This window comes from Aulonocara stuartgranti (genome assembly GCF_965226115.1).
Source record: "Aulonocara stuartgranti genome assembly, chromosome: 18".
NCBI classification, from domain to species: domain Eukaryota; kingdom Metazoa; phylum Chordata; class Actinopteri; order Cichliformes; family Cichlidae; genus Aulonocara; species Aulonocara stuartgranti.
The window spans coordinates 7,684,451-7,706,575 of NC_138954.1; the positions used below are offsets into that span (position 1 = coordinate 7,684,451).

The window sequence follows — 22,125 nt, forward strand, 5'->3', positions numbered from 1 at the left end:
GCACAACAACAGAAGGCTCGAGTCTCAAAATCATTTGGGTTTGACTTGATTTGGAGGGCAAAGATGTGCAGATAAGAATCCCAGAGAAATATTGAAAAATACGTATGCATGTACACGTCTTTTCATCTTATGCAACAAAAGCATTTTAAATGTATTTAATTACTTAAAATATAAACACTTTAAGTGAATAGTGTATCAAATTTGAATCATTTTAATAGCCTGCATTTCAAATGAAGAGTTTTCCTGATGAACACGGGTGGTTTACTTGCCCTAAAGAACAAAAAAACAACAACACCCATTTGTAACAACAACAACAACATTTTATGAGAACATACATACCCTCGCCGTTGTTTCCAGTAAACATAGAAGGACAAAGGTTCATTTGACTTCACCTTTATTTACCCAGGGTGGAGAAATCCAACGTGCATTTAAAATGTTTCTCGGGAACGCTCTGCTCCTCGCTCACACTGATGCGCACTGTTGCAGATCAGCCGCAGCCGTGGTTTGTTCGTTTTTGAGCAAATACACAGAAATATTTCGAGGTTAGGTGTCTTTCTCTCTCTCAAGCAACCAGCATCCGACTTCAAAACAGGCCGCTGTAAGACTTTTTTACTTCCTCTGCTGTGCTTTCAAAAAAGACGAATAAAAATCTGAAGTTTCACATTAGTGGAAGTGGAATTGTTCCTTACAGAAAATTAAAATCAGACAGTTTGGTTTACTGATATTGTCAGTGACATGCGTTGGTGCTGTGTGTGTGAAGTAAGAGGTTTCTGATATTCACAGTAGTAACTTAAAGGTGCTGTGAAATGCTTTAAATTCATAGTGAAAAGCTTGCCAGTGGCAGTGCACTGAAACTGACCACAGTAGCCAGAGGCCAGTTTCAGCCACAGGAACACAGACAAAGTGAGACAAAACCATCAAAGTCACGAGAATGTGTCACAAAAAACGTGAAAGTATATTCAAATTACACAATAAAACTTTCTGACACTGTGTCATGATTACACACTTCCACTGTAATATGTAAACATTTGTTTAAAGGAACAATTCACCCCAAATCACATGAACTTATGTACCAAGCAAAGCAAGCAGCTAGCTACAGTATCATTACTCCAGACAAACACCGGGTGAGTTTCATGTGTTATTCTTTGTACGGGTTTGAATACAGGAGCATTTCAGAGGCAGTGTCTAGTCTGTACGGGACTTTTTGCGGTGGGGAAATTAACGTTCTTCTATCTAGCATCCTGCCCCTCCTCTTCTGCTCTGTGCAGTGTGAAGAAGAGCCGCTGCATCAATAAACAGTGTGGCTCCAACTCAACGATGCAGATTTGAGTAAAAGGCAAATAAAAACTGAAGCACAAACTTTTGTTGGACGGCCGATACCACTTAGTAGATTATTATCAGATAATTGCTTTAAAAACGCTCTAAAAGCACAAATATAGTCTCGAGGTCCAGTTCAGCGACTCCAATTAGCCGAGGTGAGGCCTCGCAGACAGCTGCACATGTTGGCACGTCTGTCAGTCCAAACAGCCACGCCAACTTTAAGCCTTGGCAAACACCCAGACAAGCGAGTTATGCAAAATTTTACTCACCGAATGTATGAAAGTGACTTTTGGGTAAAGTGTCCCTTTAAAACCCTGATTTGGCTGTGTGGAGTGAATTAAGGGTGTAAACGTACACTGAAACCTGTAAATCTATATATTTACTCAAGTCTCTTATTGTAATTGATCTGCTACATTTACAGTGTCAAAACAAATCTCACTGCCACTCGGTGTCGGGCCTTGTATGAGGACCTCTGTCAGTTTTCGGTTGACAAATCTGTAAAACAACAAACCAGCGTTCACCGACTCAGAGATCAGGGGTTAGAACCACCTGATGAATGGCCAGTTCACCCAAATCACGACAAAGATTTCATGATCTTAGTGGTATGATTTCAGATGTCTGCAGGCAACGTAAGTAACGTCTTTTTGTGATTTGAGTGGACTGACCCTTTAAATCTCGGTGAAAAGAGCCTCATGTGTCTGGACGGTCCAGCTGGAAACATCAGATCACGTTTGGCGGCGAATAAGCTGCATGTACGAACAAATAACGGTCACGTATCTCTGAAAGAGAAGTTTTTCACAATAACAGAACTTGAATATGTTAAAGTTGTGAAAACATGAAAGTAAAAAATAAGATTTATTAATTTTCAAGTCTGATGCAAATTTCAGCTGACATCTCAGATGCGACTGGACACGGTCCCCTCGCTCATCTTCAAAAAGAACGACTGCAGATTGCACAGCATGCACTTCTTCTTCTTCTTCTTCTTCTTCATCTTGTTGTTACTTTTCTTGTAAACTCCCTGATATTTTCCCTCTTCGTCGTCCTCCTCCTCCACCCATGGCACCCACGCTCCCCTGTGCTGGCTCGGGTTGGCTCGGGGGTCGTCGGGTGGAAAGTAAACCGGTACGGCTGTTTGGTTGTAGTAGGCGAGCCGGGCCAGCAGCTGCTGGACTACATCTGGCCTCTGGTCTGCCAGGTCGTGCCGCTCGTACGGGTCGCCTGTGATGTTGAACAGCCAGATGTTTTTGTGGACGGAGGATTTCTGGTAAAGTATCGAGCGTTCGAGGTTCCACCAGCGACCGGGTAGAGAGGTGGGAAGCATCTGAGGATCAATGTTTCAAATATTTGTTATAACAATCAATGTGAAACAGAAAAGTAGAATGAAGCTCTCTGAAGCATGCAGCAGTACCTGTGGGGGGACCCAATCTCCGTGGCCTGGATCACCTGTCAGTAGCTTCCAATCTCCAACTCTGATGGCAGCCTGGACTGAAGTGTCCCACACCGGCTGTAGTGACTCCAGCCCGAACTGGAGGGTTGGATGGGATTTGGTCAGTGGTATTCCAGGTTGGGATCTGTTCTGGTATGGGAAAAATGTCTGCTTGGACTTTGATTTTGAATGTAGTTTGAGCATCTTGGATTTTGGCCGGCTTGATTGTGACAAGTTCTGGTTCTGGGACGTGGTCCTCCTGAATTTTGTTTTCAAACGGGTTTGGATCGGAGGCGGAGATTTAGGACGGGATGTTCCAGACCCTGACAAAGTGCCACCGATCTTTGGATGCGGTCTGTGATTGGGCAGAGGCCGGTCCCAAGTGTGGGCTTTGGTCTTCTTAGCTTTAGGTGGGGGTTTTGATTTTAGGCGAGGCTTGAGCTTCTTTTTGAAGAGGGGCTTAGATTTAGGCTTAGAGGCATGATGGGAAAATGTTTGAGGTTTCTTGGTGGTCTTTGTTTTAAAGGCTAACTTTTGTTTTGGTGGCTTCTTCAGAACCTTCTTCTTCTTCTTCTTCACCTTCTTTAAAACTTTGGTTTTTAAAGTTTTCACTGCCAAATCAAAGAAAACAGCGATCAAGATATATTAAAGATAAATTACCTCTTTTGTGCTCATATTTCTCTCTTTCTCTTCTCTCTGTATTTCCTACAATAAACAAACATTTTCCACCCTGGTGGTAAATTTAGTGACATGAGACTTATCATTTATTAAAAGATCATCTCCTACCAGTTTGAAAAGGTCACTGAGTTCAGTACATTCAGTTGAGAGTACTTCCTCTCAACTATATATATATATATATATATATATATATATATATATATATATATATATATATATATATATATATATATGTATAAAGAAAGAAAAGAAAATGAAACATTTGTTTTTCCAGCATTTTCAACACCAGCTTTAAACACCAATAACAACTATTATTCTCAAACTGTTTTTATACATTAATGCAGACTAAAGAAGCGTCCACACCAGCAGCAAGTTGAAACCAGTCAATGTCAATTAAAAGCAGCTGCTTGGTGAAGAGACGTGCAAAGTGGGCAGGGCATGAGATAAGGAACAGGCGCGGTGGTGCGTTGGTCTGATTCAGAGGCTACGTCGAGCTCTGCAGACTGTTGTTTTGTAGCTCTTCCACTAGGGGGCAGAATATGTGGCATGACTGGTTTGTGCTTAACTGTTTGTTGTTATTTTAGCAGAGCTCCTGTCACAGAGCCCAAAGAGCTTCTTTGTAGTGAAGCGCGATAATGAAGCCTTCGCAGGCTGTTTTTTCTTAATACCTTATTGTTTTTGTCCTTCGTTGTCTTCGTAGCAAGCTCTTCAGTGCCCTCTTCAGTTGTTCAAGCCAACCTTTCAACCTATCAGCATTTTACCTTGCAGAGTATCAGCACATTAGAGCTACTGCTGGTTTTGGGGCTACTGCTGGATTTTTTTTTACAGTGTGTCAAAACAGCAATTCTTCAACTTTATTTTCAATGTTACAGGAGGTGGAATAAATCTGTGGGATTGCCCATCTAGCTAGGGCGTAGTCTACGACTGCTGGGTGCTGAGTCGAGGGAGATGGCCGCCCCTCTTTAAGCCTGATTCTAAAAGGGAGTTTTTCCTTTCTTTATGGTCTTTACCTCAAAATATACAAAACCTAAAAAAAACCCACCTTGAGGTGACCGTTGTAGTCACTTGGTGCTATATAAATAAAACTGGATTTAATTGATTTGTCAGCATGGCTGCTCATTTTAAATCACTCCACAGAAGTCCTGTTATGTTTCCTTGCACTCGTGCGATGTGCTGGATTTTCTCCAGTGTGTCAAAACAGCAATTCTTCAACTTTATTTTCAATGGAGGTGGAATAAATCTGTGGGATTGCCCATCTGGCTAGGGCGTAAGTCCAGCTGGTGAACCAGGACTGTGTTGACGTGGCTAAAAACTAACGTGTTTTCAGCACGCTTTGCGACGATACGTGATGGCCACAGTTCAGGCAGTTTCCCTTAAATGAATCAGGGCGTTACAACAGAAGTCCACACTGGGAAATGGATTCTTGAAAAAAGAAGAGCCTGATCCTGGCCTCTTCACCTGACGTTACTTTGGGATGTTTCCGGCTTGGAAACTTTAGAGGTTTCAGCTGAAAACTGCTCAGCTGTAGCTGTAGATCCAGATCTCATCAATCTTGATTAGTTTGAAACAGAAATTACTGTTTGGTCTTTTTTTGAGTTGAGTTTGAGGTCTGAGGTAAAATCCCAGTTAAAGTAGTCAGACTTTCAGGGAGCGATCTAAAATTAGCAGTTGTGAAAAAAGCTGTCAGGAAATTCCTGAGAAGAGGACCTCGAACTGGAAACCAGCCAAATTTATATGAGGAAGTCTTGCGATTCCTACGTGCCCATTCCTGGACCTTTTTGTTCACACCTCATTAAAAAAAGTCCTTTATGGACTTTTTTTTGCCCCTGTAGTTACCCCAGTTTTCCTCGTCCTGGTTCTTCTTTTCAATTGGAGATTTGTGCAGAGGGTCGATGTTGTGAAGGATCTCCTTACGGGGCGACTCCCTCCCTTCACTGATGGCGGGCCAAACATCAAAACCATCCAGGCCCTGGCTCTGAACGGAAGGCAAACACTTCATTTACAGTAAGAGATTACAGAGCAGGGTAATGACGGGTATGCTGCTAAAAATACCAGAAGCAAGACTCATACATTTACTGGACACAAATAAAGAATAAGTAATTTCCTTGTAAAAGACGCCACTGACTTTTTGAATTACTACGTTTCCTGTAGCCAAGAAAGCATTGCTTATCTGCTGGCAGCAATGCAAATCTATCCACAGATCAAGCCAACAAAGCTTTTTGGACACTATACACAGACTGCACGGACTTAGAAATGAAAGTAATTTATATCCGAACAAAAACACAAAGCATGTTTGAGGCCAGTGTTTGGAAATGCTGCACTTATCATAATAGGTCCGGCTGATTTATCCAGATGACAGTAAAAGTAGGGACGGCTTTACAGTAGCACTGTTCAGTCTGAGGCCAACACAGAGATGAATATAGGCAGAGCTCTACTTTCATCTCTAATAATGACAACGAATAAACTTAATCTGAAATTAGGGGGAGACAGTAAGCGAGCTGAGGGACCAGAGATTGAGCTCTTTGGCAAGACGACTGGAAAAACATACAGATCCTGAACGAGTTTACAGTAAAAGAAGAGCTCGTATCGGTATCTCTCTCTGTTTTATAGCACAATAAAATGGTCAGTAACACACTGGGAGAGAGTCGTTTTTCCATGCTGCTTAACTTTTATCCTCCCATACTTACTGTCTAAGAAGAAACATCAGAGACAAATGCTAGAAAGTACAAGCAAACGGCTCCCACAGGTTATTGTTCTGACACAGGCCCACTGACCTGGCTGATGTTTCCTCCGGCCAGGCTCACCAGTGTAGGGAACCAGTCTGTGATGTGCATGAGAGCTTTGGAGACTCGTCTCCTGCGCCTGAGCAGAGGGCTGTGCACGAACCCCACGCCGCGGACTCCACCCTCCCAATATGTACCCTGAAACACAGCCAGCACATTTAATTTCATTCTGCTCTCTTTCATTTTGGTTAGCTGAGATTTTTTATATGTTATCTGTAAAACTACTGCAGATGTGTGAAAGGCCTCTGGATACTTCGGTTGTGAGTCGTCTGCACATCGGTCTTGTTCCTGCACATCCTACAGTTCACATTTGGCATCTGCAGAAGTTTAAGGGCCTAGCAAAGAGTTCAGCTCTTTGTTGTGTTCCTCAACCCACCCCTGCGCAGCTTTCTTTAGCACCATTTTTACATATATAAAAAAGACTGAATGGGTTAGCAGAACAACAGGACTAAAGTAGAGCCAGGCACGTGTTTTGGGGTTTTAGCTGGCTCAAAATAGGTCACGGCTGATCCTCATACAGTTAAGAAAAGGAGTCTGCTCTCTGATTTAAAAGAAGTTTGTGTATGTTATTGATATTTTTACCCATTTGTTAAACAAAATATTTATTTTAAGGTTGAGTGAAATAAACCCCACTTATAAAACATTCCTTAAAAATCAGTCCTGGTGATTTTCCAACCTGGATTTGCCAACTGTGCCTACTGTAGATACATTTTAGACAGTCATGTGTAACCACGTGGTGTGCATTACCAAGGGTGGATTGTGGGACATTAATGCTTTGCAGCAGCGATGATGTCATTTGTTACTGGCGCTCACACAGGGGGACAAGTGGACAGTTGGAGCAGATCATCCAACCCTAGTCTGCTTAGGACGCTGCTGCATGTCAATCCACACGAATGGCATAAGTCAATGTGTCCCTGCAGGACACTGCAGAGTAAGGAAGAGATCGATGTTGTTCACGCCACCTACACCTACAAGTGGTTGTACATTTATAATGTAGGTATTAAATGAAATGATTTAACCAGACTAATAATATTATCACAAAGCTGATAAAAGGACATTTATTGTGTTTCTTCATTTAAAACCAATCTTCTGGACTGTAGCTCTTTCATTACATCCCATATTAAGCTTGTCAGACTCATCTCGACATAAAAATCTTATGAGGGCAATTTCCTAATTGGTCACAGACTGTATATAAAAGATGACTGCAAGATCCTGATTGTCCATAACCTTAAACTTGCACTGGTTTTAATGGCCACCAGGGGGTGTCTTCTCCAGCTAAAAAAGGCATTACTGACTGTGCCTTATTTTCTGTCACTCTCACATTCAGAACAGCAGTTCACAAAGCAGTGAGAGACGTCATTATGACTATGTGGACTTTTTATGAAGCCTTTATGAAGCCTATGCTTTGCCGTGCAGTTATTTTACCTTACGACCCCGCAGCGGCCAGTTGTTCCCGCCTGTGAAAGGCTGAGCGCCGTTGTCGGTGGAGTAGATGATGACGCTGTTTCGGTAGTATCCGTACTTTCTGAGGGCGTAGGTCACGTTTCGGACCGCTTCGTCCACCGTGGAAACCATGCCGGCGAAGTTTCTCCTGGGGACGTTGACCATGTCCCGGAAGGGGTAGATGTAGGACTCTGGAGGATTTAGAGGAGTGTGGACCGCCTGAAGGGAAACGTTACAGGATATTATTACATGTTTTTAAATTCTATCAACCATCCAAAATCAGCCGTAAACAACAAACATCTGGGCGGCGTGTTTTGAATTAAAACCTTTGAGTCTGTTTGAACAAACTGTCTCAAAAAAGCCAAACAAACAAACACTTCAATGTGGACCGTGCACTCTCTGAGCGCTCACACTCAGACATAAACAAACATGACATGCAAACACATCCTGTTGTGAACACTGGCCCCTCTGATCCCCCCTCCACCCCTTTTTTTTAAAAACTTTTTGATTGGCTTTAACGTAACCCATCTTCTAAAGATGTTTAATGTAACGACCTCAGCGCCGTACCTGGAAGGACAGCAGCAGGAAGAGCGGCCTCTCTGCAGGGTCGTGACTCTCCAGGATCTTGCGAGCTCTCTGTGTGAAGAGCGTGGTCGAGTATTTCCCCTCCTGGCCCCACGCTACGCCCTCATCGTCATGGAGATCGTAGCCACATAAGTCCTTGCCGTCACACGATTCATAACTAGACGCAGATGGAGAAATGTGAGTTACTGGAGTAAACACAGTAAAAAGACAGAGAGCAATCATGAAAACAGGTAATAATAGTAGTTGTGATTTACCTGTAGTAGTCCACACTTCCAGTTAACGAACCAAAGAAAGTGTCAAAACCTTTTCTGGTGGGCAGACATGCTTTCCTAAAGGAAAAAATGATTACTGATTACAGATGTTTGGAGGGTTTGTAATACAAGCCTGACACCCCAACAACCAGTTGAGCAATGTGGACCATTTTATAGAAGAAATGATCACAAATGATGGCCGATGACTTTAAACGTCTTGAAAAATGTCAGGAACCTGATAACTGCTGTTCCCTTTTACTTGATATCCGTCCACTAACTCCAGTAAGTTAGATCATTCAGTGCTCTCTGGCTTGAATAGCCATGTTTCTTTCTCTTCATGCTGTCTATTGTACAGAATAAGCACAGTAGGGAGTGTTCAGCACTATGCCAACTCAGTTCAACGGTAGGAGAGTTTAAAGCTCCAGCGAACTGTAAATAAAGACCGATTGTGTTGTCTGGCAAGTTTCAGCCTGTGGCCTTCTTCCGGCTGATTATAAAAACATATCACAGATAACATTTTAAACAGTAGAACATTTCTATTGGACAGGTCATTTCTTGTAGGCGCCTCACTGCGTTATATTTAGACGTATATGATTGATTGATTTGTACTGTTTCCACGCTACACTGATCATTTCTTAAAATGCGTCACTCAAAAAATGCATCACCATACACACTTTTAATTTTAAAAAATTATTGGTTTTACTGAGCAGTCTTTATACATGTAAAATGGCTAACAGCAATAGTTAGCTATTAATATATATTGGTTAACTAAACCGTTTTAGGTTCTGACTAATAAAAATAAACCCCCACTGCTTAGGACCACTGTGGGGTCTAGCTGTGAAACCTTTGATTTAAACACCAATTTTGCTCCAACTCCTGTAAATTTCCATAACTTATAATGCTACATACTTCTGCTTGTCATAGCAGGAAAAGCACAGGTGCAGTCAACAGTTACATAAACGACTCTATTATGATGAGTCCAAGTAAACCATAATTGTGAGCCAGCATGCATCATACCAAAGCCCTGAAACCTTTAGCCAGGTGTGTGGAGACAGAAAGGCCGGCAGGGACTGGTCTCTTTTTAAAAACACAGTATGTCACAGCTGAGATAAACAGAAAGACCGTCCTGCGTCATCTCATATTTTAACTAGTCATGAAAAAAAGCAGAGTATCTTTTTACGTTTTTAAGAATGTGGACATAATTAAAAAATCTTCTTGTCCTTAGCACTTTTTAAAATCAGGTAAATTCAAAGTCAGCTGAACAACACCACATAATAACATACTACACCATGTTACTATTTATTTACAAGAAACAAAGTCAAATTGCAGAAGTAGTGTGTGAAAAACTAAGTGAACCCTTACTGCTTCCATAAGAATCCATTGGTCCATAAGTCCCAGCAAATTCGCTTTAAGGTGCAGAAACCCCAACAGTTACATCTTAGACTCTACAGGCCTCAGTTAGCATGTTAAATGTCAAAGTAAATGAGAGTACAATTAGAAAAAGACTGAAAAAGTATGGCTTGTTTGGGGTGCAAGGATAAGGCCTCTTCTCTCTAAAAGGAACATGGCAGCACTGCTTAGGTTTGCAAAGCTGCATCTGAACAAACCACAAGACTTCTGGAACAATGTTGTTTAGACAGACAAGACCAAAGTGTAGATGTTTGGTCATTTTGCAGAGCATCACATTTGGTAAAACCAAACACAGCACATCAGCACAAACATCTCATATCAGCTGTCAACCATAGTGGTGGAGGGGTGATGATTTGGGTTGCTCAGAGGATCTAAGCAGCTTGCAGTCATTGAGTTGACCACGAACCCCTCTGTATACCAAAGTACTGTGGAGTCAGATGTGAGGCCATTTCTTCGACTGCTAAAGCTTGGCCCAAATTGTGTCACACAAAAGGACAGCGATCAAAAGCACGGCAGCAGTCAAAGCCCAGACCCCAATCCAAAAGAAATGCCAAGGCATTGTCATGGCAGTGGTACATAAACAAATGCCAGCAAACCCCAACGGACTGGAGCACTCCTGTAAAGAAGAGTGGGCCAAGATTCCTTCACGATGATATGAGAAACTGATAAAGTCATACGGAAAAAGATTACTTCAAGTTAAGTAGTCCAGCTTCTGAATCATGACTGCATCACTGTTTCTCCACCATCTTTGTGTCAGCAGACTTTTCACCAAACAATATTTCTCCAAGTTATACTGAAGGCTCCCTCTCACCTGTAGAAACCCAGGTGCCACTTGCCAACCATATGTGTGGCGTAGCCGGCCTCGCGAAGCCTCTCAGGCAGAGTGTCCATGTGCGAGGGCAGACAGCTGGGCTGTCTGGGTCTGATAATGGAGTGCTGTAATCCCGTGTGGATCTGATATCTGGAAGAAAGAAAAAAAGAGCTGTTAGTGGGTTTGTAACAGGCAAGCCGCTCAGGCAGGAGCTTCCGTTTGGCCTCAGAGAAGACGCGGGGAGCTCATTATTAATCCTGGCTGCAGCTCAGGGCCTAATCAATAAACTCATTATTCAAAGCAGCTACCTCATTTGAAACAGGAGCTTCACATGCAGCCATTTCTTCCTCATTTCACACATTTAAAGCCCTCTCTAATTCTTTAACGTGATTCTTGTGCTTCTCTAACATGTGAATTTAACTGCTTAGAGTGAATAATATCCTAAAAAATGAGATTCTTGTAAATAAATGACCCACAATTTAATGTGTTGATTTAAAACTGGCTTAATATGAGTGTGGATTAAAACAATTGGCAGTGAATGAAAAACCGCTTGTTGGAGTTTCAAAATCCAACAGAAAACAGATGCCTTCAAGAAAGATTATTATTGGCTCTACTGGACGTTTCTTCCCGTTAAAAGGGAGTTTTTCCTTCCCACTGTCGCCAAAGCGCTTGCTGAAAAGGGGTCATATGATTGTTGGTATTTTCTCTGTTTTATTTTAAGGCAACTCTTGTTGTGATTTGGTGCTGTACAAAGAGCATTTCATTGAATTGTGCTATCAAAAAGCATTCAATCTAAATGTCAAGCTACAGATGTGGTGAAAATGCAATTAGTACAATGTGTAAACGGGGAGGTATTGCCCACAACAAATAAGAACTGCTGGCTAATAACTGCCGAGCACAAATCCTAAAGGAAAACCTGACACAACAAGCACAGCTGGAAGAAAAATGGAAAAAATGCCAAGACTCAAAGCGCTGACGCGAGAGCAAAGCTTCAAATTAACCCATCAACAGGGTAGCTTAAGTTCTGGAAAGAATGTGGATGCACTTCAAACGCTTTTTAATGTGGTAATGGCTTAATGTTGTAAATCTCTTACCATTAAAATGGAACAATCTGACAGTACATCCAGACAAATAAGACCAGAGGATATGAATTATAGCAGTTACATGCTATAAATTAATTAATGAGTCAATATTCGGACAGCTTTGATAATAAGATAATGATTTAAGATCTTTTTAAGTGTTTTTTTTTTTAAATACTGAAACAAAGAGAAAACAATATGTATTGGTGTACATGAGACAGTTTATTAAGAGACTGGGCTAAATGTTGTCAAAATTTAATGTAAAGACTTCCGATATTTACTGTAGGAGGTCGGTAAAGGTGTGTTTGTACCTGCCGGTGATGAGCTGACTGCGCGACGGCGTGCAGATCGGCTGAACGTAGTAGTTTTCCAATTTCACGCCCTCTGCTGCCAGTTTGTCCAGAGTGGGAGTCTTGATGGTCGGGTTGTGGTAACCGATATCATTGAAACCCTGCAACAGATTCATGATTGCATCAAAGACTTTGTGTTTTAGAGTGTCACTTTAATTTGCCAAATACATACTCAGTGGTTCCTATACTATACTGTAAGGAAGTAATGGGTCCAGGTGTGTGCAGCCTGCCTTTCCTTGTGTTTGTTTTGTCTGTATTTTCTATGGTACAGTTTTGTTTGTGAGCTGGAAACAGTGTTGCAACAGTTCCAGAGAAGCTCTATCAGAAGCTTCATTACTCAGCCCCACACTGGTTGGTTTTTAAGGCTTGTGAGTCATTTTAAGATTCTGGGTCCTGTTACAATACTGTAGGAAACAATACTTTCTGCTTCTTGAGAAACTTAACAATGACCTATAAATCATTTAACCATCATCAAGGGATGAACCAGTGTTGTGTCCGCACATAACAGACCACTTTAGAAAACAACCTGTTTTAAATAGCTTAGCTTTAGGCACTTTCTTTCTAATAGCCTGTCCCAAAATACATCATTTGTTCCCATTTCGTTAGCAAGGACATTCTCACAGCGCCATTAGCCAAAAACTTGGCACATCGCGCCATGGTGTGCAGTGTGTCCTTAAAAAAAACGAGGTAACATGAGAAGTGGAGAACAAAATAAGAAGTGAATTCAGAATTAAAAATTTAGTTTCAAATTGTCATCAGTATGAAGCAGGTCAGGAGAGATGTGAACAGCAGGTGTCTACACAATACACAATGCAACACTATCAGTGATGGATTGGCCTCCCCAGAGCCCAGACCTCAACTTTAATGAAGCAATGTGGGATAACCTCGACAGATTGCAGAGCCAAAGGCAGCCAACATCCAAAGAAGAAGGCTGGAGCACTTTTCTTGAAGACTACTCGCCTAAGAGAGCTCAGGCTGTGTTGAAGAATGAAGATGGTGATGTCAAATATTGACTTCAAGCTCATCAGATTTGTAGAAACTCTGTTTTTGCCTTACAGACTGTATTTGAGGCTGCATTTCCATGTTTGCACCTTTCAATAAATTGCTGCATTTGTTTCCCATTTTCGTACCAACATTTAAAGAAATTTTGTGCGGCTCAAGACTTATGCACAGCTCTGCACATAAAATGGTTTGTAATAAACTTGATCTAGCTGTTAAGTTGGTCTTAGTAAGGACCAGTCTGCAAAAGCGTAGTCTTAACTTCACCTGGCCTCACCGATGACATGATGCTTGCTTCCTAGCAGCCTGCGCTGTCTTGGTAATGTAGCATTTCTGATTTGCAGCAATTATGCAAAATCAAAGCTAAGCTAGCAAAAAGTCAATTTCACCAACAGTGTAATGAGAAAATTAACAGAGGTGTACAGACAGCAGCAAAACATTTGGTTGCTAAGCAGTCTAAATGTGATCTAAACAAGAAATCACAGGAAGTGAACAAACAGTTACTCCAATATGGAGGTCCTTCACTCAGAAAACAAAAACTGAAAACAAAACAAAGTAATAAAAAACAGTGGAAAGACCTCCTTTCCAGAGACATCTCAAAATCAGCTGCTCGTCAAGAGTAGTATTTGATGTAGGAAGTAGAAGGTCAAGCTGTGTAACTTTTAGGCTGGACCCGTGTCTGCTTGGTTTTAAGTAAGCGTGACGGGACCTGTGGAGTCATGTGTCACTGCCAAAAGGCTGCAGCTGTCACCGGGTCTGTGGGTTACTCTTTCTTCTTTGTGTGGTAATCTTGATCCTTAAGCTGAGCTGCTGCGTGGCGAAAACGAAGAAGTCGAACCATACCAAGTACGTAGAAACAATCAAAACTGACCACTGTGCGTGCTTCTAATGCGTGTATAAACATTCAATCGATCTGACTTACGCATAGTGTCCTCACTGTTTGTTGGTTTTTTGGGAGGACTTCACGCGAGCACCTAGCCACACAGTCTTCAATGACACTGCGGTGCAACATACTGAGTTTAAACAAGCACAACAGGAGTGTGTCTCTGTGGTACCTGCAGCTATCGGCGTCCACGACTAAAAATAATCCCCAGTTCGAAACAACAACTTATGACCGACTAACCTGAAATCCAGGGTTCTGGTCTTGATTCCAAAGTTGTGAATATCTTGTCTGTAACATCTGTTTGCATGCGGTGGATACGTGAAACCACATTTGAGACGGACTTGCCAAATTGAAATTCAGGTTTAAATCAGAGAGGTTATACTCAGAGAGGCGTTAAGTCCTCCTATGCTGCTCTCATGCGTGCTGTTTAATTCATTTCACTGCTTATAAACCAGATTTTTCAGCTACTTTCACACATATGGTTGTAAATGTTTTGGGAATGATTTGATTTCTATCCTCAACAATATATATTTATGTAAATACTATGATGTGTTTCCTCGTTTCAGTGGCACCGTCCAAGCATTTTGATTCAAGAAAACGCACTCGCACGACTCTCACACACACCTGATCGTCGGTGAGGATGAATACGATGTGCGGCTGGTTCTTCTTCTTCTGTGCCGTCTCGTCAGTCTGCTGCTGTATCTGGTTGTTCGGGGGCCGATGAGCCGACAGGCAGTCGAGGGTGAGCAAAACACTCAGCGCAGTCAGAGCCGCAGCTGCAGCAGCAGGGGCAGCCTGCATCCTTACAGCAGGAGCTCTGCGGAAAAGAACGACAACAAGAATATGACAATACGGCGACAACTTCTACGAACAAAACACCAGGGAAGAGTAGCTCAAAAATGTTAGACTCAGCACAAATTCACACAACCCTGCCATCAGTGGGGTGACTGACTGTAGATCACGAAACCACATTTGAGACAGACTTGCCAACTTGGCTGCAAATGTGATCTGAAACACTTCCATCTGGTGGACAGAGAGCTGAAACTCCGCGGAGGGCTTTCAGCTATTTACAATCTCTGGAACTGAGTAGCATGAATAAAAAAAATAAAGAAAAACGATTAGACCCAGAACCGAGAGAGAGCAGAAACAGGGCATTTGGAAGTGTTGGAAGAGGGTTTTATTACTTTTCTTTGATCATTTGCTGATTTATTTCACATTTTACACCCTAGGAGTGTCAAACGGGGATAAACTCCTCTGTCACTGGGGATATGGTGTTATAACAGCTGGATGATCACGGTCGCGCTTAGGAATGCACCGATGCTTGGAGCACGTTACACGCTTTCTAATGTCACGTATCAGACCTTTCCAGCAAACTCCGGTTAGTGTTTCTCAGATGGTCACAAAGAAAAACTGCCTGAATTAATTCTAATACTTGAAATGCATGGCTATCACAGTCCTGTGTTTGCACTGCTGTATTTCCTCAGAGCAGCCAGATTTTCATGTTCATGTAAACTTCCTCTCTTTCAGTTTAAACCGCTTTTTCAGGAAGTAACCTAACTGATGCCCCGATGGTCCAGAGACAACAGCGATTATGTAAGGCAAGTTGATTGGTCAGCAGCTGATGGTGTTTCCAAAACCGCACCCACCCTTCACCCGTAAAACAATCTGAATAAAGTGAACCCTCACTGACTTCTAACTTTTGTTGCTGTCAGTGTTTTCACATTATACGGTGTGATGTTAGTGAAAGAAAGACAGATTTCTCTGTAGTGTGGGAAACACAGCATGTGCATCAGGAGTCAGATTTAGGGCCAAAAAGGGAAGCAAATGAGTGAGTCTCTCTGTACTTTAATCACAATCTAAACCTTGATTAGTTTTATCCCACCACTAAGACAAGCCATCTTTCCACCTTTTACATCGTGACAGAAAAGCTGATGCTCGTTTCATTTGGAACGATCTTAAAATGCGGCAGATTTCATGTAAATGTTGCTCCATGCTCTCAGCATGAATAACTGCAGACAGTACTCCACTACATTTGATCAAAAACGTATCCTGTCTTCCTTCTCTCACCCCAAACGGTCGCAGCAGATGGCCCCGCCCCTCCCTGAGCCTGGTTCTGCTGGAGGTTTCTTCCTGTTAAAAGGGAGGTTTTCCTTCCCACTGTTGCCAAAGTGCTTGCTCATAGAGGGGGTCATATGATTGTTGGGGTTTTCTCTGTATGTATTATTGCAGGGTCTACCTTACAATATAAAGTGCTTTGAGGTGACTGTTGTTGTGATTTGGTGCTGTATAAATAAAGTTGAATTTTCAGATTTAAATCTAAATCTAAATTGAGTAATAACGTATGTGATGCTATTATGGATCATAAGGTATATAAAGTACACAGGATTTCGCTGCATATAAAACTTTTTGGTGCTCACCTAAACAATGTTTTGGCCTTCCGCTAATAAACATAAACATTTTTGCTCACCGAATGCTGAAACACAGCAAGAAAATGCACATACTGGTTTTAAGTAAGGTGAAATAGACTCACTTTGTTAAATAAATGCAGGCCAATGATGTTTGAATGCATATTTACACCCTCAACTTCCCACCAGAGCCAGAAAAAACATGATACAGACACGAAAACTAGCTTGTTTACGTGGGTCAGTGAAGGTCTGAGCTGCAGACGGGGGAACCAGTGGGTAAAATGTTATTTTGTAACCTGGTGACAATTTAATTATAAACTTATAAAGCTGTAAAAAGACTAACTGACCAACATCTTTTAACAATAATTTCTTTTTTTTAAACAAGCCCGCCTTCTTGGCTGGAAAATGGCTTATTGTGAAATACTTGACCACATTCATGGAGTTTCAAACATATTTTAGAACTATGTGTGCCATGTTTCTCTTCAACTGTCCGATGTGTAGCCCATTGTTTACTTTATCTTGGTGAGTGCGTCTCTCTGCTGGCTCACACTGAGGACCGCTGTCAGTCCTGACTGATCTGATGAGTGAGTCACTTGTTAATAGATGTGTAAAATAACCTTTACAAGGCCCGAATGCTCTTTGATACTTCCTCGAATTGCCAGTGTTTAAACAATATTAAATTATCCATGACATTAAATAGTAACAAGGTTCAAAAAGGATCTTTTTAAACTCTCTAATCTTTATTTTCTCAAAGCAAACTGTAACCGAGCGCTCTTTAAGAGGAAGGGTAACCTCAGACTGTTTTATCTGTATCATCTACGACATGTTTATTAACGTGAAAGCCAAGAAGACCATGTAATGTTGATTTTATATGTAAGCTGACGAAAAGCAGCTGTCTCAGCTTGATTGTAGAGTACTGGTTTCCAACTACTGGTGAGATACAGGTACTCATGGGAAAAGAAGCAGAGTAGTCTGAGTGAGTGTCTTAGTTAAGAAGCTCTGACTAACCTTATATAGCCTAGTTTTGCTTTGATGGAGTTAGTATATATTTAAATGCAGTATTTATCAGAAATAATAATAATAATAAAACTGTAATAATACTATATTAAGTCTGGTATCAGAGTATATCCAGGTCGAGAAAACTCAAGTCAGCATCGTTCATCTTATCCTCACCTCTGCTGTGTTATTTCAAAGCCAGGCCTGAATCAATACCTCGATACAAGGATCAATGGGAGTGAACGGCTCTTCTCCCTCCTCCTCTTCTCTCTCCTTCTTCTTCCTTTTCAGTTCATTCCTCACCCTTCGGCTTCTTCTTCTTCTTCAGCTCGGAGAAAGCCTGGTTTGCAGAAAAGTTTGCAAAAGACGCCGCATGTCCTTTGAGTTTCCACCAGAGCCTCCTTCCTCCAGTCTGAAGAGTGCCTTCTCTCCCCGCAGATGAAATATGAGCGAAGGACAGCCGCACACAAACGCGCTCCCACCTCCGGCCTGACTCGCCAAAATAAAATACGCTCGACTCGTCATTTTAAAGTCACACAAGTCATTTTAAACTGCTGCTGTGAATGAAATGAAACCTCCTCCAGTTACCATAGTGACCACTGCAGGGCCGTAAATGAACCGTGATAACGTCAACAGGCTGAACGTGTAAACTGTCACAATAAAGCATTATTAATGAAATACAACTCTGATATCACTTAAACAAATGTTCCTGATAAACAGTGAATTAACTTCCTGTCCTGTAATCAGCATTTTCGTTGCCTCGAGTAGACAGTATATAATAATTAAGTCATATGGTAAGGTGTGTTATGACCTAAATTTAGCTAAATACCACAGATCCTGAATTCAAATCTTTAAAAAAAACGTATTTAGTCGGTAGACGTTATAAAGGAGTTTTATCGGAGTTGTTTGTTGATGTATGGCATTTTTATGTCCCAGTGACGAATTGAATTTCATTTTATTTAGATAATAATTTTAAAAAAACGCCTAAAGGCTGTCCAGCTGCAGAATAACAGGACTTCAAGGACTGCTCCAGATGAAATATTTGCTAAAAACAAACAAACAAACAAACAAACAAACAAACAAACAAACAAACAAACAAAAACAGTCTTCGTTAAGAGCTCTCGTTAAGTTCTGTATTAATTTGGAAATTTCCCAGCTTAACATCCGCTCCTCTTGACTTTATTTCTGTAACTTAACGCTCATGGAAACCGGTAATAAAGCCGCAATAAATGCCGTTTCTTTCAACGGCGTTAAGTCTCTTTAATGTGTTTCTTGTAGTGTCAATACTGACACCGTCACTTTGTTCGTGTCTCCGGGAATAAAGGCAGGACTTCAGCCGAGCAGCCTGCCTGCAGACCGGACTGTTACAGGCAAAAGGAGTCCGCTGGCACTCGCAGGAAGCCTGGAATTTCTTTTAGGGCAACATGCTGTAGAAATGCAAAATAAGGATCAAGTGATCCCAAAATATTCAGGATGAGGCAGGAAAATATGCTAGACTAAAAAAAAAAAACCCAGCTCCATTCAACCCTTATTAAAAATCAGAAAAAAAAAGGATAATACCAAACATCTAAAGACCACGTGTGCAGACAAATATGAGAAAGGTGGCATTTAGAAGTCTGTGTCCAGATGGAGTCTGTTATTTCTAAATGCACCTACATTGTAGACGGTGGGTCTTACAAAACAAGAACACATGTCATCAGTATGAGGTCTTCATAGTGCTTAGTTGCTCGTTTTAATCTTTGTTTCAAGCTTTGGATTGTCACATTTGGAAACGGTTTTCATTTAAAACGCTCAGTTACTTTATTATATAACTGAGACGTTTGTTTGATTTAAATTCAAACCTGGCAAAGTTTTGTAGAGAAGGTTGTTCATGTGTTTTGCTGTGATGTCTTTAGATATTAGACTTTACACTCATAGAGACAATAAGCACAAAACAAGGGCGCCACAGAGGCTGTGTTACTCAAGACATGGAGCTGTTTCATTTGGCCCCTTAATTTATTTTGAAAGTTAAAAGAGAAATCATGTTTCTCCAAGCTGTGCCACTTTTGTCCATGGATGGATGGATGACTGACTGGTTATTCAGAATATCTTAGCAAAATCTAGTGAGACTCTTTTATCTTGGTGGAAGGAGCCTTTCTGAAATCCCTCTTTAAATGATACTGTTTTTTCTGTCTCTGTCCAACTAGTCCCGACTACAGTGGGACCCTCTGCCTGTGCTGCGTCCTGTGCCAAGTTTCCAACAAACACAGCGTTGAAAGAGGCTGTGCGTGATTTATTAAGGCCTGATTCACTGGCAGTGAGCAGTACATGCAGGAATACTACCAGACATTGTTGCTGCTCCCTCAGTTGCTCACCCAGTAAGCCACAGAATTTCTGTCCCTAATGTTCCTAATAAAACAATATCAACACCCAATCTGGGAATTCATGGAGATTATAATGTGCCTATAATGGAATTTATCCATTGCAGCTACTGAAGTCCATTTCTGATATTAAAAAATGTGAGAAGTTAAATGAAACGTCATAGAAATTGTCATCATTTTTATTATTTTCATTAAGTCAGTGTTGACTTTTATTTTTTAAAATAGACGCTGTATCATAGTAAACAAATAGTCAAGCCAACATTGAGCTAAGCTAAAATATTGACTTTCTCTGACGTCCACAGCCCCTTTATCTTAAGTGGGTCAGCACAGTGAAACTCCTCTTTCTGTTTCTTTACAGAAACTTACATTTAATCAATAAGATTTTTTAAATATAAGAAAAAGAAGCACAATTACAACTGTGCATTTCATGTTTTCTACTTGATAAAGAAATGCTGCTGTAGTAAATTAAAGAAAGCTGTCCACATGTAAGAAGTAAAGTAGTGTAAAGTAATAAAATAACTTAATTACTTGGGTTTAGTATGTATGTTCATGGGGGAGATCATTATCAGTAGGAAAAGCTTTAAAACTTGTCAAGAAACAGTTAAAAATTCAAAGTTCATGTACAGTGGGCCAGATTGGAGTCTTCCCCTGGCCAGTTCATGGTCCCAGGGCCTTATGTTTCACACACCTGCTATAAGCAGTCCATTTATTGACAAAGAAATGTATGTATTGGGTCAGGATTATTAATGAAATTCCACTTCCAGACTCTAAAAACATATTGTAGTTTTGATTCAGCTGACTGAAAAGCTAATACTAGTCACGTGTACGGATTTTAAATTCTGATTTTGACTCACTTTGTATTTTGATTTCTTGAGCAAAATCAGCATCCATGTATTTATTTGTAAAAACAGTTTAAATAGTGTGTTAGGGATTTCATTAGTCTATTAATTAACCTTTACCGATTAACTTTAAATTTGTTCCTTTTTGTTAAAAATGTAAAATGCTGCATTACTTTATTTATATGATAATAACCTTCGTATTGAACAAATAATAGCAGATGGATGAGTGGAAACCTTTCTGTCTAATTAAACAGCTCAGCGTTAACTGAGGACCTTTTCCTGTCAGCTGTATTCTGCTCATTTACAGCTTCAAACTTTTATTAAGTGTGCCTATGCCAAGAGGCACACTTATTCTTCTTGGACTGTATTACTGTAGTTTTGAATAAGTCACATTTATTAGGGATGTGCCCTCTGTGACATCATACAGAGCCAAGAGTAGAAAAAATATCTAAAACAAGTTTGAAGCCTTTTATTGTCTCACAGGGATCAGTATCCCCCTTTTTAAAATTTATATTTTATTTTTATTAATTACTTTTATTATTTTATTTTAACTTTTTTGAAATTTTATTTAAGAATAAAAACTAAATAAAATAAAAAGTTTCCTAATTTTTAATATCAGTATCCACCACTGTACCACTATATATACAGTACTGTGCAGAAGTCTTGAATCACCCATTTTATTTCTTTATATTTTGCTTCCAAGGAGCCACACTTGTAATTTTTTTAACAAGATCTTTTACAAGTGATCTTGAGCAGTAGCTTTCCAGGCTTTCTGGAGATTTTTCAATGTTTTTCATTCATTTTTACTCCAGTCCTTAGATGAATGTTTTTGTTTGTTTCTTTGTAAAGACACTAAATACTGATCTTTCAATTGTTCCACCGTGAAAAAGCTCCATAATCAAAGCACATAAAAGACTTAATCTAGCAAACAACCAATTTTAAATGATATCTTTAAGCACTTTGTTGCCAGCAGCTTTCCTGAGCTAACTCTACAAAACAGTGTGACTGGTATAAAACAGCATTTTTGCTCCAACAAAAATGGTGATTAACAAAGAGCTAGTAGCTGAAAACCTGTCAGTGTGTCCGTAAAAAAGCAGGAAACTGGACAAGTGGAGGACAAAAGTAGAAGTGGCACAGTACAGTGTCTGAAAATCATGTTCTTAAGAAAGAGAACAAAAACCATTAAAGAACTGACACCAGAGCTGAGAGATGCTTTAGCCCTTCAGTTTATTTATCTACTGTTTGCTGAAACTTCAGAATAAGTCTCAGTGGAAAGGTGGCTGCCAAGAAGCCAATCCTAAGGAAGGGAAACAAGGAGAAAGGGCTGAAGTATGCCAGATTATACAAGAACTGGACTGAAAATCAGTGGCAACAGATCTTTCGAAACCAAATTTGAATATGTTGTTTCAAATAATTGTCAATATGTGTGGAGGAGGTCAGCCATCTGTAACAGACTGTGGGGGATGATTCATTTTTCAGCATAACAATGATCCCAAACACACAGACC

The 22,125-nt window shown here is 40.6% G+C and overlaps 1 protein-coding gene across 2 annotated transcripts; it reads right to left on the minus strand.

Moving 5' to 3' along the window:
- Positions 1–377: 377 nt before the first annotated feature.
- Positions 378–17,902, minus strand: LOC309693115 (arylsulfatase I-like). 2 transcript variants are annotated; one of them, XM_082512095.1, is made up of 11 exons: positions 17,636–17,902; positions 14,643–14,835; positions 12,098–12,237; positions 10,708–10,857; positions 8,490–8,564; positions 8,218–8,392; positions 7,633–7,869; positions 6,199–6,345; positions 5,261–5,399; positions 2,729–3,357; positions 378–2,641 (listed from the first exon to the last, which is right to left on the minus strand). In XM_082512095.1, exons 2-11 carry the CDS (start codon positions 14,817–14,819, stop codon positions 2,216–2,218), a joined length of 2,295 nt encoding a protein of 764 aa, XP_082368221.1. In that variant the 5' UTR covers positions 14,820–14,835; positions 17,636–17,902; the 3' UTR covers positions 378–2,215. The 2 variants fall into 2 exon arrangements, with proteins under 2 accessions (XP_082368221.1, XP_082368220.1); XM_082512094.1 differs by having other exon boundaries at positions 17,597–17,902.
- Between the last annotated feature and the right edge of the window lie 4,223 nt (positions 17,903–22,125).

Coding starts and splice junctions, on each gene's coding strand:
- LOC309693115 (XM_082512095.1), bottom strand. CDS start 14,819: ATGCAGGCTGCCCCTGCTGCTGCAGCTGCGGCTCTGACTGCGCTGAGT. Junction 12,238..14,642: donor TCATCCTCACCGACGATCAG/GTGTGTGTGAGA, acceptor AATCTGTTGCAG/GGTTTCAATGATATCGGTTA. Junction 6,346..7,632: donor GGCCGCTGCGGGGTCGTAAG/GTAAAATAACTG, acceptor GCTGTGTTTCAG/GGTACATATTGGGAGGGTGG.